The sequence below is a fragment of the Coturnix japonica genome, chromosome 9 (genome assembly GCF_054131305.1).
Source record: "Coturnix japonica strain WE chromosome 9, WE-NBRP24, whole genome shotgun sequence".
Lineage (NCBI taxonomy): Eukaryota > Metazoa > Chordata > Aves > Galliformes > Phasianidae > Coturnix > Coturnix japonica.
This window is the reverse complement of record NC_140671.1, coordinates 842,501-855,938: the sequence shown is the minus strand read 5'-3', so window position 1 is coordinate 855,938 and position 13,438 is coordinate 842,501. Positions and strand designations below refer to the sequence as shown.

Below are 13,438 nucleotides of genomic sequence, written 5' to 3'. Positions count from 1 at the left end.
CCCTCTCTGTGAAGGAGTTCTCCCTCGTGTCCAGTCTAAAAGCTAACACTTGCGTTGCAAATTCAAGGTCTTCCCTGTGTGTTTGTAGATTGCGGGTGCACTGGAGTATGGAATCACAAGTGATGATCTATTCTGGTTAAAAGACTCTCCTGGAAAAACGTAAGATACACTGAAATGGCTCTAATGTGTTGTGGCATTTGTACTTTTTACAGCAAGGTGAAAATCATTCAAAATTGCCTTTTGTATTCCAGTTTTTCTCTCATGTTTTCCTTCTGAGAATTTGTTTTACTATGCAGCAACATCTCACTATCAGCTCTCATAATTAGCCAATACAGATTTTTTTTCCCTTCTAAAATGAGATGAAAATTGGATTTTCATCATAGATGTAGGTGACTTATTTGCTGTAGCAAACTTCCTCTTGGAAGCCACAAGAGGGCAGCATGAACTTAAACGAAGGCTGTACCACCCCAATTCTTTGCTACGGGTTTGTGTGAAACTGCTTCACAGTTAGAAACTCCAACATAATTTCATGTTCTTTTAAGTGATGGCACATCTGATAATCCTGTCATCTAACTGAATTTTCTTTTGTTACTTTTGCCCTTTTCTGTGGTCTGCAAGCTATTGATAAACTGAAATAATGGAAATGCTATGTAAATTGTCATGGCATGTTTTGCAGAACATACACAGTAAGTTTTGGAATCCACACAACACTCCAAAGCATTTTCTTGAAATAACTGTGGTAAGAAATACACATTTGCCAGCATGTAAGTCAGCTGGTACTACTCTTACTTGTCTTATAATTGTGTCCGTGTTCCCAGTTCAACATCTTCACTTAATTCTGAACAGGGAAATTATAGGTTAGAGAGATATGTGTAACAAATACAATAGTAGTGTTTTCAAAAGGCAGAGAGTTGCCCTTCGTGGTCATAACTTCCTAATGCAAAAACACAGTGCATGTTAAGCTTAGCATCAAACGGATAAGCAGGGCTCATTGGTACAGTTTAAAAGCAACTAAATTTGCAGTTCTTTACATTACATCAGTGACTTCTTGAATTCTGAGGGTGTGATTTTTTGTGAGGAAATTATAAAAAAGTGAAGAAGAGGGGAAAAAAAAAAGAACACCTAAACATGAGGCTTATCCTTGCAAGATATTTCTGTGAAAATGTGGCTTTTGTCCAGTTGCTTCAAATACGTGTTGTAACAGTGTAATATGGGAGTCTAGTGTTTATATGTTGCATTCCTAAGATTTAGTCAAAATAAGCCCTCGGGGACTACAGTAGCATTTCTGTACTTCATCAGGCTCTGTCCTAGCAAATGAAGGAGGGAGCTGTTAAAGGTTTGTTTCTGACGGATTTGTTTCTTTTATAAATGCTCCCAAGGTTCAGTTTAACACTTTTTGTTTTTCAGTTTGAGCTGTTTTATTTATTCTTTCTTTTTTCCTCTTCCAAATGTACGTAGCTGAGCTGCAAATGAATGTGGCTGGAAGTTGTAGAACTGTCAGTCCTGCAGTTATTTTTGTATTTTTTATTTTTTTCTGAACACAAACTATTAACCAAGCAGCAGTTGGCCAAATTAAAACTCCTTTAGGTATATGGACAAGTAATTCTTGCTACTGAGTTGAAGGACTTTGGCAGAGTGAATTAGGAAAGGTGACTTGAAGAATGTTCAGGATGAGTGAGAGATTGAGCAGGTGTGGCAAAGGTGAGGTTCTGCTTTCAAAACTTTCCACTTAGATGCCCAGGAGCCCTGTAGTTGGTAGAAAAGATGGTGGATAATGCATGGATACAAGCTGGCAGCTGTTTTTCATTTGATGAAAAAGAAGAACAAATGCATGCATAAACTGCAGATATTCTTACTCTGTTCCCAGGAATCTCCTTGGATATTTCTTTATGTGCAGTGTGTGGCTTTTTGCAGCACTTCCCTGAAGCTACAGGCTGAAAGAGGGGATGTTCATCCATTCACAGACTGATCAGATAGTGTAATGCTGGAAAAATTATTTCCCTCTTGTTAGATTATTTTCCAAATGTAAAACCTAGTCTGGTAGATTTTGATCTTCTGGATATAGGTAAAAAAATATGATGAGGTTTTGTTTTAAATGCTTGTACTTCATTACTTTTGCTTCTAAAATTAAATAACATATTTAAAATCTGTGATAACATGAGTTTGTGGTTCCAAATTAAGTATATTTCTGAATTTAAGTAAATCTCTGTAATCTCTAGCTCTCCAAAGTGCAATTAGCAATCTACTCCTTTCATACACAGAAACTGTCCGCATTTTTTAAACTTTGTATTATGACAGGGAGAGAGCAGCTTTATAAAAACAAACAAATCCAGGAGAACTGTGCCAGTCATTCCCATGGATTCTGATTCGTGGTGTGTTGTTCTCCCTTTATAAAGATCACAGTCAGAGTCTTAACATTCTGCCTAGCCCTTGTAGTAGTAATTAGATATTTTGATCCTTGATGATGCTTTTTTTCCTAATTCAAAAATACAGGAAAAAGCTTTGTTGTAAGTAGTAGTATTATTTGGAATGCATCTCTAAGCCGTGAGATGTTAACAAGGCTGCATATCATGTGAGTAACAAAGACATGAGTACGGCTTGCCCAGCAGCTGGCTGTCAGTGGCTGACCAGTTAGACTCACTTCTACCACCAGAACAGTGACTGAACTCTTTGTCTGTTGGGTGCCCAGCAGACATAAGGAACTGGGGGTATGGAAGATAGAGCACTGCTACAGTGTGCAGGCATCTGGGTACAGACATAGAAGCTGGTGTTCTGGAGAGCTGGTAAAACTGACTTAAAAGTACTGATGGACAACTTCAGTTGTATTTGTGGTTGAAAGAGTGTAAAATACAGGGAGACATGGGAACTGGAGTTTTCTTCGAGATCTAAAATGGATGTATTTGATTCATAATAGTCCATTCAAATCTGTTATTTTTAGAATTGTGTTAGGAAAATAACCTCACATGTTTTAGTATTGTCTTTGTAGGAGATGACAGGCCATGCTTTCTTCCCACCTAACAATTCACTGCTCTAGTCTGTGGTCTTGTAACCGTACATACTTAGAAAATAATTGTTGTCTATGCAGAAGTATGCACAAGTTTGTTCCACTGCTTCATTCTTCCTTTTTTATATAACAGGTTGGTTGTTGGAGCCAGTTGTATCCTTTGAAAGTCTGTGATAGTTTGTGGTTATAAGCAGCATAGTTGCCTTTCTGTGAAAGTTTAATTTCCCAAATTCCTTTGCTCATGTCCAATAGAATAGCAGTAATTTTCCATGTAGTAGCATCATGGGAACTAACGTCAGCTGAGGATGAATTCTCAGCATCTGGAAAACAGTCTCATTTCTGAGAAAAGTAATTTCTAAGGCTTTGGATTTTTATACTGCTCAACAAAAGGACGCTAAATGTGTGTGAGGAAAATTTGGTATCTGTAAGGAGAAACACCACTTGCACGCTGCCTTTTCCTCTGTTACATTTACATGAAATCCTTGTTTATATTTCTTTAATTGATACTTCACCAGACGTTTCTCTTGAATGTGCTGGTTTTCTAACTGGTGTTGGATTGGACACTACAGTCATAATGAGGAGTATCCCACTTCGTGGATTTGATCAGGTCAGTGCAGAATATCTTGTATCTCCTTGTTTATCAAATATAAGGTGTGCTTTATTATTTTGGTCTCCTTAGGAAAGGATGACCTTGGTTTTTCCAAACATTCCCAGTACATAATTAAATAAAGGTTAGCTTATGCTTTCCTATCACTTGATCTTTTATTTAGAAAATTTAATCTTTTTTTTTTTTTTCCTGCTTAATTGAAAATGGAATTGAATAGATCGGGAGTTGGGGGCGGAATTTGGATTACGCCACTGCCAAAAGTATTAGATGATTTCTTAAAAATAATCCAGAGCTGCTAAGAGTTGCAGATAATGATTTTTAAAGTAAATTACTGGACTTAGCGTGAAGTAGTTCAGTGTGGAGATCATTATGGAGAATGTAAGTAAATCTTGAAGCTGAAAATTCTTAACGACATAGGAACTGGAAATGTTCATGACTTTCATCACAGTGACAGTTATAACTAGGTTAAAAAAAAAATAGTGTATGTATTACATGGAGAGGGAGGGTGATTTCAGTGGAACCATTAACCCTAAGATGGAGAAAGGTATAAGCAAAAGAGAAGTTTAAAGAGAAAAAGCTGTGTTTTAAGATTGGGAAAAAGTATGAGTGGTCACAGCTGCATTGACAAAACAAAAAACAGTTTTGGCTGTAATTCCCTTCCTGTTTAGAAAGAATAGAAACACAGTTGAGAGGGAAAAAGAAGGGGGGGAGTTTTTGTTAAATACAGATTTATTTGCTTAAAGAAGCAGTAGCGGGAAGTATAGGGGCTTTAGGTTAAAGACAAATTGTTGGACTTAGTAAAGGCACTAATTGAGTGTGTTTTTGTAGCCCCTGTAGGGAGAATATTTTAAAGGTAGTTGTAGATCTTCTGTCTCTGCAGGATTTGATGCTAGCATTACCTTGATTTTGAAGTTTATGTGTTGTTCTTAAAGCAGTAGGACAAATCTGGATTTTCACTCACACCTGTACTGACTTTTAGTTTTATTTTTTAAGTGTGTAACAGCTCAGTTTTTGAGAAAGGAATATTGTTAGAAATAGCAGTGATAAGTACCAGTGCAGGTAATGACAGCTTCTGTTTGCACAACAGCTACCCGTACTTGAAAGTCTTTTACTTAAACTGGTGGAATGCATAGCAGAGTTTGAAAACACTGTGTAAGAATGTGTCATGGGAATTGCACTCAGAAAGGAAGAAATCTACATGAGGATCGACATCAGATCTGAGTGAGCAGGGAATAGTATCAAAAGTATGTGTGTGGCACTTCATAAAATACAGTAGGGCCTTCTCTGAGAACTTGATCTTCTGTAGGCAGCAAGACATAATGGAAATTTCAAAGGTAAGTTGGAACAGATATAAAATAATTACATTCAATCTGTAGCCACACTGAGTCTGATGGGAACTGATTAGTGAGCTGTCATGTTTCTAATGTGATATAATAACCCTGTTGGTGCTTTCCTGTTGGTTAACTAACATCAAAAATAAAGTTTTGTGTGTCAAGACTCTGCATGTAGGTCTGATGTGTGAGCAGTTTTGTGATACTATCCTCTGAGTAGTAAATATATCCTTTGACAAAGTGCAACTTGAATTGCTGCCGTCAAGAGCAATGACATCTTGGATAAACTTGTCAATGTTATGCTTTACTCACTGGCTGTGGTGTGGCATTATTTCAAACAAGCTCTTAGGACAAATGCATTATTTCCTTTTTGTAGTAGAACTTGTCAGGAAATTGTAGTGATTTATAATTATTGTGGAGAAATGACAGGTGTCGTGGCAGAGGGAAGTATTTTTCTTAATTAGCTTTATTAAAGCGTTTAATTCAGCTGCCAGAAAACGGCAATTGTGGTAATGTTACACTGAATTTGCCCCAGATGCTATTTTTGTATAAAAGTCAAATTATTACATGCAACTTTTTATTCACTTTTTAAAAAATGATCTGAGTGCTCAGTTGGAAGCACCTCTCGGAATAGAGCTGCAGGTCGTAGTAGCTCAGCAAATTATCCTGTGTCAGCAGTGCACAGTAGCTAAGTGACAAAGAATGAGTTTCATTAAAGTAGCTGAAGGTCGTATCTAAAGAATAAATGCTTTTTCCCCTTACTCAACAGCAAATGGCATCTTTAGTAACTGAACACATGGAATCCTATGGCACCAAATTTTTAAAGAAATGTGTCCCAACGAAAGTTGAAAAATTGGAAAGCAGCAGGTTACAAGTCACCTGGAGAAATACGGAGCTGGGCACAGAAGGAACGGATTCCTTTGACACAGTGATGTGGGCAGTAGGTAAACTTGATCATCTTTCTTTATAATGCTTTCCTTTCCGAAAAGGAAACTCCTTCATGTTCCGTGGGTTCAAACCTCATTTTAAGATTTAGCATCCTAATGGCTGCAATGTTTGCTTCTGTTTGCTTCTCCCAGCTGCTGGTTTCTTGCTGTTATGAGGTGGCTCTCAGTTCCTGTGTTAGTTCTGATGGACTTGCAAGCCCATTGGAATAGGATAGCCCTTGTTTTCTCTTATGTGGCAGTCTGAACATCTGAGATACTCGATACATTATGGATGGCAGAAGGCAATAGCAGTATTTAGTAAGCAGATATCTGGTGAACATAATGAATAAGCTTAAACTTGCTGCCCGAAGAATCTGCTTTGATGCAGAATGATCTGTTTTACTAGCAGCTTTAAGAACTCCTTTTAAACTATTATGTTTTTATGCTATTCTTCTCTAACATGACTGTTTTATAAAAGAAGGGGAAGCGTTACTTTTTCACTTGTTGAACAAACTAAGATAAGTTAGTGAAGTCACAGAATAGATCAATTTATACTGTTTTGTGTTTTGCCCAGTGGACTCCAACTACTGTCCTGTTGTCCTTTTCCCTTGGTGACGTCTGCTTCGTATCTTCCTAATGCTCCAAAGAGGGAGCAGGTTGTGCCTTATGGCCAACATCTTCTTTGGATTACTTTGATTACTGTCTTCCTAGAAGTGTAATGGGCTTGTGGAAAATACAGAAACAGCATTTGATAGTGGGTTATATTCACCAGAACCAAAGACGCGAAAACCATCATGCTGTCTGGAACAGTAACAATCCAGAAAACTGGAGAATAGTATTTCGTAGGAGAAATGAAGCCATTTTTAGCCTTTCTTCTTCTTTTCTTTTCTGTCTTCTCTCCCCCCTGCCCCGGCTTCCCCACCCCCTCAAGCCTGTTTCTACATGCTGTCTCTGTTTTTTTTCCTCAGCTTTCTGGTAAAACCACACTTTTGCAGAGTCACACCTGTGATATTTCAAGTCAATTTATTTTCTTTTGTCAAAGATGTAAAAATGAGCTGTTAAGTTGAAATAATACCATAAAAATCTTGGTTTAATACTAACTATAATGAAGTTGTGTACTATGCTATTCAAACTCTAGTTGTAACATGACTTGCTATTTTAATACAAAAGAGCTGTATTTGTTGCAGTTTCTGTCAGAGATTTGAGTTATGATCCCCATGTAGAGACTGAAAAATGAATTTTTGGGGGGTTTTGTGGTTCTTTTGGTGTCTTTGTGGGTTTGGACTTTTTTTTCTTTTTCTTTTTTTGTTGTTGTTTGTTTGTTTAAGTGTTCCAGTTGGCACTCCACACTTAAGGATTAAAAACATTAACAGTTAAAACTGTTTAATTGATGTGCAGTCAGTATGATTCATTGTTTTTCTCTGTATCAACACACCCACACCAGGTGTCTCAGATAATAGACTGGGAAACTTGGTGGTGTTGAGGATTTCCTGTCTGCAGATGTGCCAGTTACAATACTGATTGAAGAAAGTCAGCTTGTAGAGTTAGTTCAAAAGCAGCCACTGTGGTTAACTAATTGTAGCCTGAATTATAGTACGTCTTTCCTTGATTTTTGTGAATGTATCTTGGAATATTACTTGGATTATTATAATTGATAGGATTCCATGAATGGTGTTAAAAGTTTTTACTGAGTGTGGGATAATTCAAGTTTGGTAAGCTACAGATCTGATGGCTTAACGTGTAACCTTGGTGGGAAGAGCAGAAAAATTACATTGTTGTTTCTATGAAGAGTTTTGTTTCTGTTTTATTGGAATGTTTAATTTCCTACTAGTATGAATAAGCCATTAAAAGCAGACTTGACTTAACTTTTATAGCAGATTTTTGAGCAAGTCCAAATGTTTCAGGTAAGTAATATTTTGATAGATTTTTTAATGTAACTTAAAGATTTCAGTCCAAAGCCTTATGGGTTACTACCACAAGCTTGTGTTACTTTGCCCAGTGACTGTATTCAGCTGGGAAGCAGGTCACTGAAAGCAGCTCTTGGCCTTTATTACATTCTGTCTGTTCAGTAACAGTGTCCTGTTTTTCACTGGTGTTCTGTCAGCTGCTTTTGTGAGAATTCTCCTGAGATAAGCTCCTGAAATATTGTTTCTGCATTGAAATATATACATATACATACACATATATATATATATATATAAACTTTTAATATGATATAATATTACATCCGCTCATAAGGATACCAGAAAACCTTTTTATGATAAGTGCCTAATGTACCTGAGCTACAAAACAACAGTAAGTTTGTGCTTGTGCAGATGGAACACAGGGTATTTGTCCAAAGAAAGGGGTGAAGATTGACACATTTAATAAAAGATGCAAGCGCTGATCTGTAAGGCAAAGCTGCAGGAGATGAAGCTCTGTGCAGTGCACTTGTTTAAGCTGTAGGAGGAATGAAACCTACGTATTGAGTTCTGCAGCTGCAACATAGCTAATATATAACAGGAAAGGACAAGTTGTATTTCCATTTTAATTTGCAGTTGATGGCAAAACATTACTGCTGTAACTGGCATTTGTCCAGATGATTCATAAAGTCCTTGGAAAAGATATTGAATTACTGTGTATCTGATGGGAATCTTACTCTGTGGAGGAGCAGCTCTGAATTGATAATTAAACTAAGCAGGTGTTTATAAAATGTCCTGGAGTTAGTTCGACAGAGAAAGTGGGATAGTGCACTAATAAATTGTTATTAGAAGAAGTGATGGCCAAAGCAGCTCCGAAGTGTTGCTTTACAAAAGAAAAATGTCTCATTGATGAGAGCAGTGGAACAACCGTTCTCAAGTGCCTTTGCCTTCATAGGTTTTTTTAGAGGAAAGCCGCTGTGCCTTTGAAATAATATTGTCTGTTCTATAAAATCAAGTTATGCTTTTAGCTCAGTGTGAAGTTGAACAGGGATGTGGTGTTGCACATCGCACTATGAATGAAGCACATTGCCCTTTGTGTAATACTGGATGCTTGACAGATTTATTTTGTAGCACGGTAAAATAAGATAATTGCCATTGAATATCAAGGAAGGGTTAAGCATGTGTGTATATATGTGCATATTTATGTCAATAAATATATAGGTTTTTTTTTCAACTTTTATAACCAAATCTCTCTGGATTAACTGGAAACAGAACTGTTTGGAGATTTTCTTTGAGAAGTACCATATGGCGAAGTATTGTTGTGATCTCAAGTGAGTACACCACAGGCAGCCCCAGCAGAAAGAGGAGGGGCTTTAGGTTCCTCTTACCATCCACACTTTTGAACTGTTCATTGAAAAATAACACACCTCAGTTGATCTCAGAAAACTGTTGGTGTGAATGTGGTGTGCTTGGCCAAGGCTCTGGGTCTCTGTTCTGAACTCCGTGTGTCTCTTTCTCATTCATTTTAGTCCACAACAGTCTTAATGAGATATGATTTCTTCATTCCTTATGAAAATAGTCTCTCTCATTACATCAGTCAGTGATGATTTTTTCTCCCAGCGTGTAGTTTTTTATGACGTTCAGTCAGACCTGCTTCTACAAGGCTATTGTCAATGTGCTGATCATATGTTTGCATTAAAAGGGATGCAAATGTACATTTTGCTTAACTCACCCATAAACTTTGAATGTAACTGTATTTTATGCTGCTTATTTTATCAGCTTGTAACTACAAAATTAACTGCTTCTTACTGGGGAAAAATTATGTCTTAGACTATACCTCTGAGCTGCGTGTTAGAAAACATTTTGGAATTTGAACTGTGAGATGGCAGTGGTTTCAGTGGGTGATGGCTGGGCCTGGATGGTGGTATAAAGAAACAAAAAAATGGCAGAAAATGCTCCAAAGTGATTTTGTATAACCAATATAATTATTGTGACGACTTCTGCAGAATATGGGTTCTGTTCAACCATAAGTGTGTAGGAGATTGAAGCTGATGACCTTGCTTGGCAGTGGTTGGTGGGTTCTGGTTTTCGATGCTGCAGCAGCAGCCTTGAGGGATACAGCAAACTCAGTGTGGGAGAACTGATGTGAAGGTGAACTATGCTTTCTGTATAAGGAAGTGTTTCCAGCACACTTTACCTTGCACAAGACCTTGAGAACTGTAAGGGAAACTGTTGATCACAGCCTGAACCTCTGATGAACTATCTGAGGCAAGTGACGAGTCAGCTGTGGGAGCACAGGTGAAGGTAATTGAGCTATGCTCCTGGAAGGGGGTGGATCTTGGCTCCACCTCTCCTAAATCCCATTTAGGGGCTGACCACCATTAAGGTAGCATCTCTTTCTGGAGATTGCTCCTGAAATGTCTGTGGTGAGCCTCGACATTGGCGAGCATCCATCTCAACTGAAAGCCTTAGCACTGGTGAGTCTTTCCTTAAACACTCTCTAGCATCTATTTACTCTATAATTACAACTTGTATTATTCCAACTATGCAAGAACAAAGCAAATAATTGTTAGAAGGCAGCCCTGTGCTGTAAGGTTTGCCTTGGTCACGTAGCATTTGGAGCAGGTTTCTTTTGTTGCCGTTCAGGTAGGACCAAAGTGGCGCATCCTTGGCCTTTTGTTGCCAGGTGCAAGTAAGTTCAGATGTACGCTGGATGGTGATGCCCAGGCAGTGATTGGTTGCACTGTGGCTACCAGAGGCTTTCTTGTCTGCACAATCAGTATTACTAATCGGTGCTTTTAGAATTGGTACAACCAGACAAAGAGGAACAGACAAAGAACCTAACTGCCCCAACAATGACTAAGAGAAGCTTGGGCTTTCTGTTGCCAAATTGTGTCAGGCTTGCTGAAAATCTGTCACTGGAGGAGAGAGCAGAAGTCTTGACAGTGTTCTGGGGGCTGAGTCAGACACCCAGCACAAGGTAGAAGTGAATAGCAAGACTGGGAACACAGATGAGATTTTCACTGAGGTTAAACTAAGGCTGGATTTGGTACAGTTATGAACTGATGTGTAAAAATACAAATATATAGGTAAAAAGTAGAGAAGACTTGGGCTTCGGTTTTATGCCAGGAAATCCATCCTGCCACACTGCAATATCCTGACAGCGGCCAGCTGTAGTATTGTGCCTGACATGAAGGTGATTGGTTGGCTCTGCTTGGAGTTTTTCAAATGCTAGGGGCAAAGTGACATTCCAATTTCTGCGATTAAGAAACTGCAAAAGACCTATTATGGAACTTCAGAGTTGCTGTCAGCTGCACCTTTATCACCCTGAGAAATCTTAGTGAGTGCAAGAGTATGCTGTCACTCAATTACTGCTGATACTTGACTAAGGTTTTTGCTCAGTTTAGCTGATTCAAACTCTGCCACTGTAGATCCTGCACCTGGAGGTCGCAGCAGACTGGCATTGCCTTCAGCTTTTTTGGTGTCCAGGTGCAATGACCAGAGCTGCTCCACAGATAATGGGACAGAAATGCTACATGAAATATTGCCAGCCTGGTGTCTGTCTGAGATGCGCTTTGATGAGTCTCCTGTCACTGGCTGTAGCGAAGCTGACTGAAGCCCCCCTGAAGCCATGTTGCTATATTGTGCAAAACCATATCAAAAGGTTGATGGTGAATGAGGGCAAACTCTTATTACTGGGATGTGTGTGATTTTCACAGCAGTGTGGTTGCTGTGTGGGTCTATTAAAATGAGATTATGATGTGATATTAAAAGTGCAGGAGGTGAGTTACCTTCTTCAAGGGTCAGGGTTGAATTTACATCATTATTCCTTTCTCCCAGATGTCTGTCATAAAACTTGCAATGTTGAATGAAATATGAAGGTAATTGTATGTCTTGCACAATCATACACTCCTTATTCTGGAGCTTCAGGACAGTGAGCATCTTCAAACTAAAACTCTGCAAGCTGGATTAAAAAACAAAAAAGCCATCTCTGATGCCCTGTGGATTTTAGGAATAAAGCTACAAGCTTAGGCTTTCTTGAAGCTATGAGTATATAAGTAAGTGTAGGAGTTACAGGTGTGAAGCAAATCTTCTTTTCATCCAATATTACTGAAGAGTGGTGAGAACTGATTCTGTAATAAGATGTAGCTGAACGTTGGGAAATTTCTGAATTTCCTGAATTTGGCATGGAAACTTACCAAGCCACTTCAGCTAGTCATGAAGCTAGAGCAGTAGATTTGAGGTGTAGCAAGATCTGTATGTGTAATGTTGTTCCATGGAGGTGATCCAGCATGGGGCCAATAAAGGCTTGGTTTAGTTTTAAATATTCTATTATTACTTTCAGAAATAATAGTTAGGCAGTCAAGTCCAGAGAGAAATTTTGCTGAGTAGCAACACACTGTAACTCTTGGCTATCAGTACCACTCTGTGCACGTGTTAAAATAGATTGGAATTGAAAGGTTAAGTGTTATCCTGCAGATTTGATAAACTCGGCTGTTGTTGTTGTCACAAGTCTTTGAATGACTTTATTGACAGTTTTTCTTTTTTTCTTACCCTTTTTCAGTGCTTGCCATTGCGTGCTAAGAGTTCTCTTGGCTCTGCCTGGCAGGAAAAAGGGGAAACTAGAAAACCCCATTAGCTGTCCATTTGCAGAATATCCAGGCTTTACTCTCAATTCACAGAGAAATACAACGGTAGGAAGTTGTTTCACATCCGAGCCAAGATAAGGTCCTGGAGGTTTATTATTTTTGTTGCCTGATAACATCAGGACTGGGGAGCAGGGGGCAGAGAAGGAACAGCAGATCAACATCCCATGGGGACAACAGGAGGGAAGACAGACAGATAGCCAAGTGCCGACAGCTTCAGTCAGTGCTCCCAGAGGAAGTGTTGGTTTCACCAGATGAAATTAATACACAGAAGTCTTTACAGAGGCATTCAGATGTGACATTGTTTGGGGGGCTTGGCTATGTGACAGATGTATAAAGCAGTGAATCATATGTTTACATATAATTAGGTCTGTATTGACAAGCCAGGTTTTCCTTTTGTTTAATAATTTCCTACATTAACATCAAAGAGCTTGTTTTTATAATGAAAACACATTTCCCTTTTTGTTTTGCTTTGCTATAGCTCTATATTAACTTCAAACGCAAAATCGTGACTCACACGGGAGAGAGATATACGTAGATATGTCCACATCCATTTATAGCCTCTAAAAATGTATGCAATGTTGTAACACTTCCTTCATTTGGATATAATCAAGTAATCTCTTCTGTACATTACTGTGTGCCCCTAACAGCTTTGGAGTTGAGTACCTGATAATTTCACTACGCTTATTAACCTTGAAATATGTTTGAAAAACCTGTTTAGTTTTAAGATTCCATTTCTGGATCAGGAATTGCTTCGCTGGATACTCTGTACACAGCTGTACAGTAGAGCTTCCATCAAGACATTGGTAGTAACTTAAGGCAGAAAACACTACAAAAATGTTTTTTAAAATGTATTGATTGAAAAGTATAAGGGCTGCTCCAAAAGTAATGCCGCCTATTTTGCTATGCTGGCCCATGACATCAGAAGTGGCTGTTGGTGGTACGGCAGCAGAGGTTGAACCTTCCCACCAATATCCCGTTATGTTTTGTTGCTGTGTGACAGATGGCAGCAGAGGGTCACTG

At 38.5% G+C, this 13,438-nt stretch overlaps 1 protein-coding gene across 9 annotated transcripts in view; it reads left to right on the top strand.

The window, feature by feature from the left end:
• Positions 1-13,438, top strand: part of TXNRD2 (thioredoxin reductase 2) — a 52,745-nt gene that overhangs the window by 8,514 nt on the left and 30,793 nt on the right. For 2 of the 9 annotated variants that reach the window (XM_085555539.1, XM_015877613.3), the window contains exons 8-11: positions 89-159; positions 3,138-3,157; positions 3,520-3,611; positions 5,712-5,886. In XM_085555539.1, coding sequence (XP_085411665.1) covers positions 89-159; positions 3,138-3,157; positions 3,520-3,611; positions 5,712-5,886 — 358 coding nt within the window. The other 7 variants (XR_014949050.1, XM_085555540.1, XR_014949049.1 and 4 more) reach the window with 6 other exon arrangements.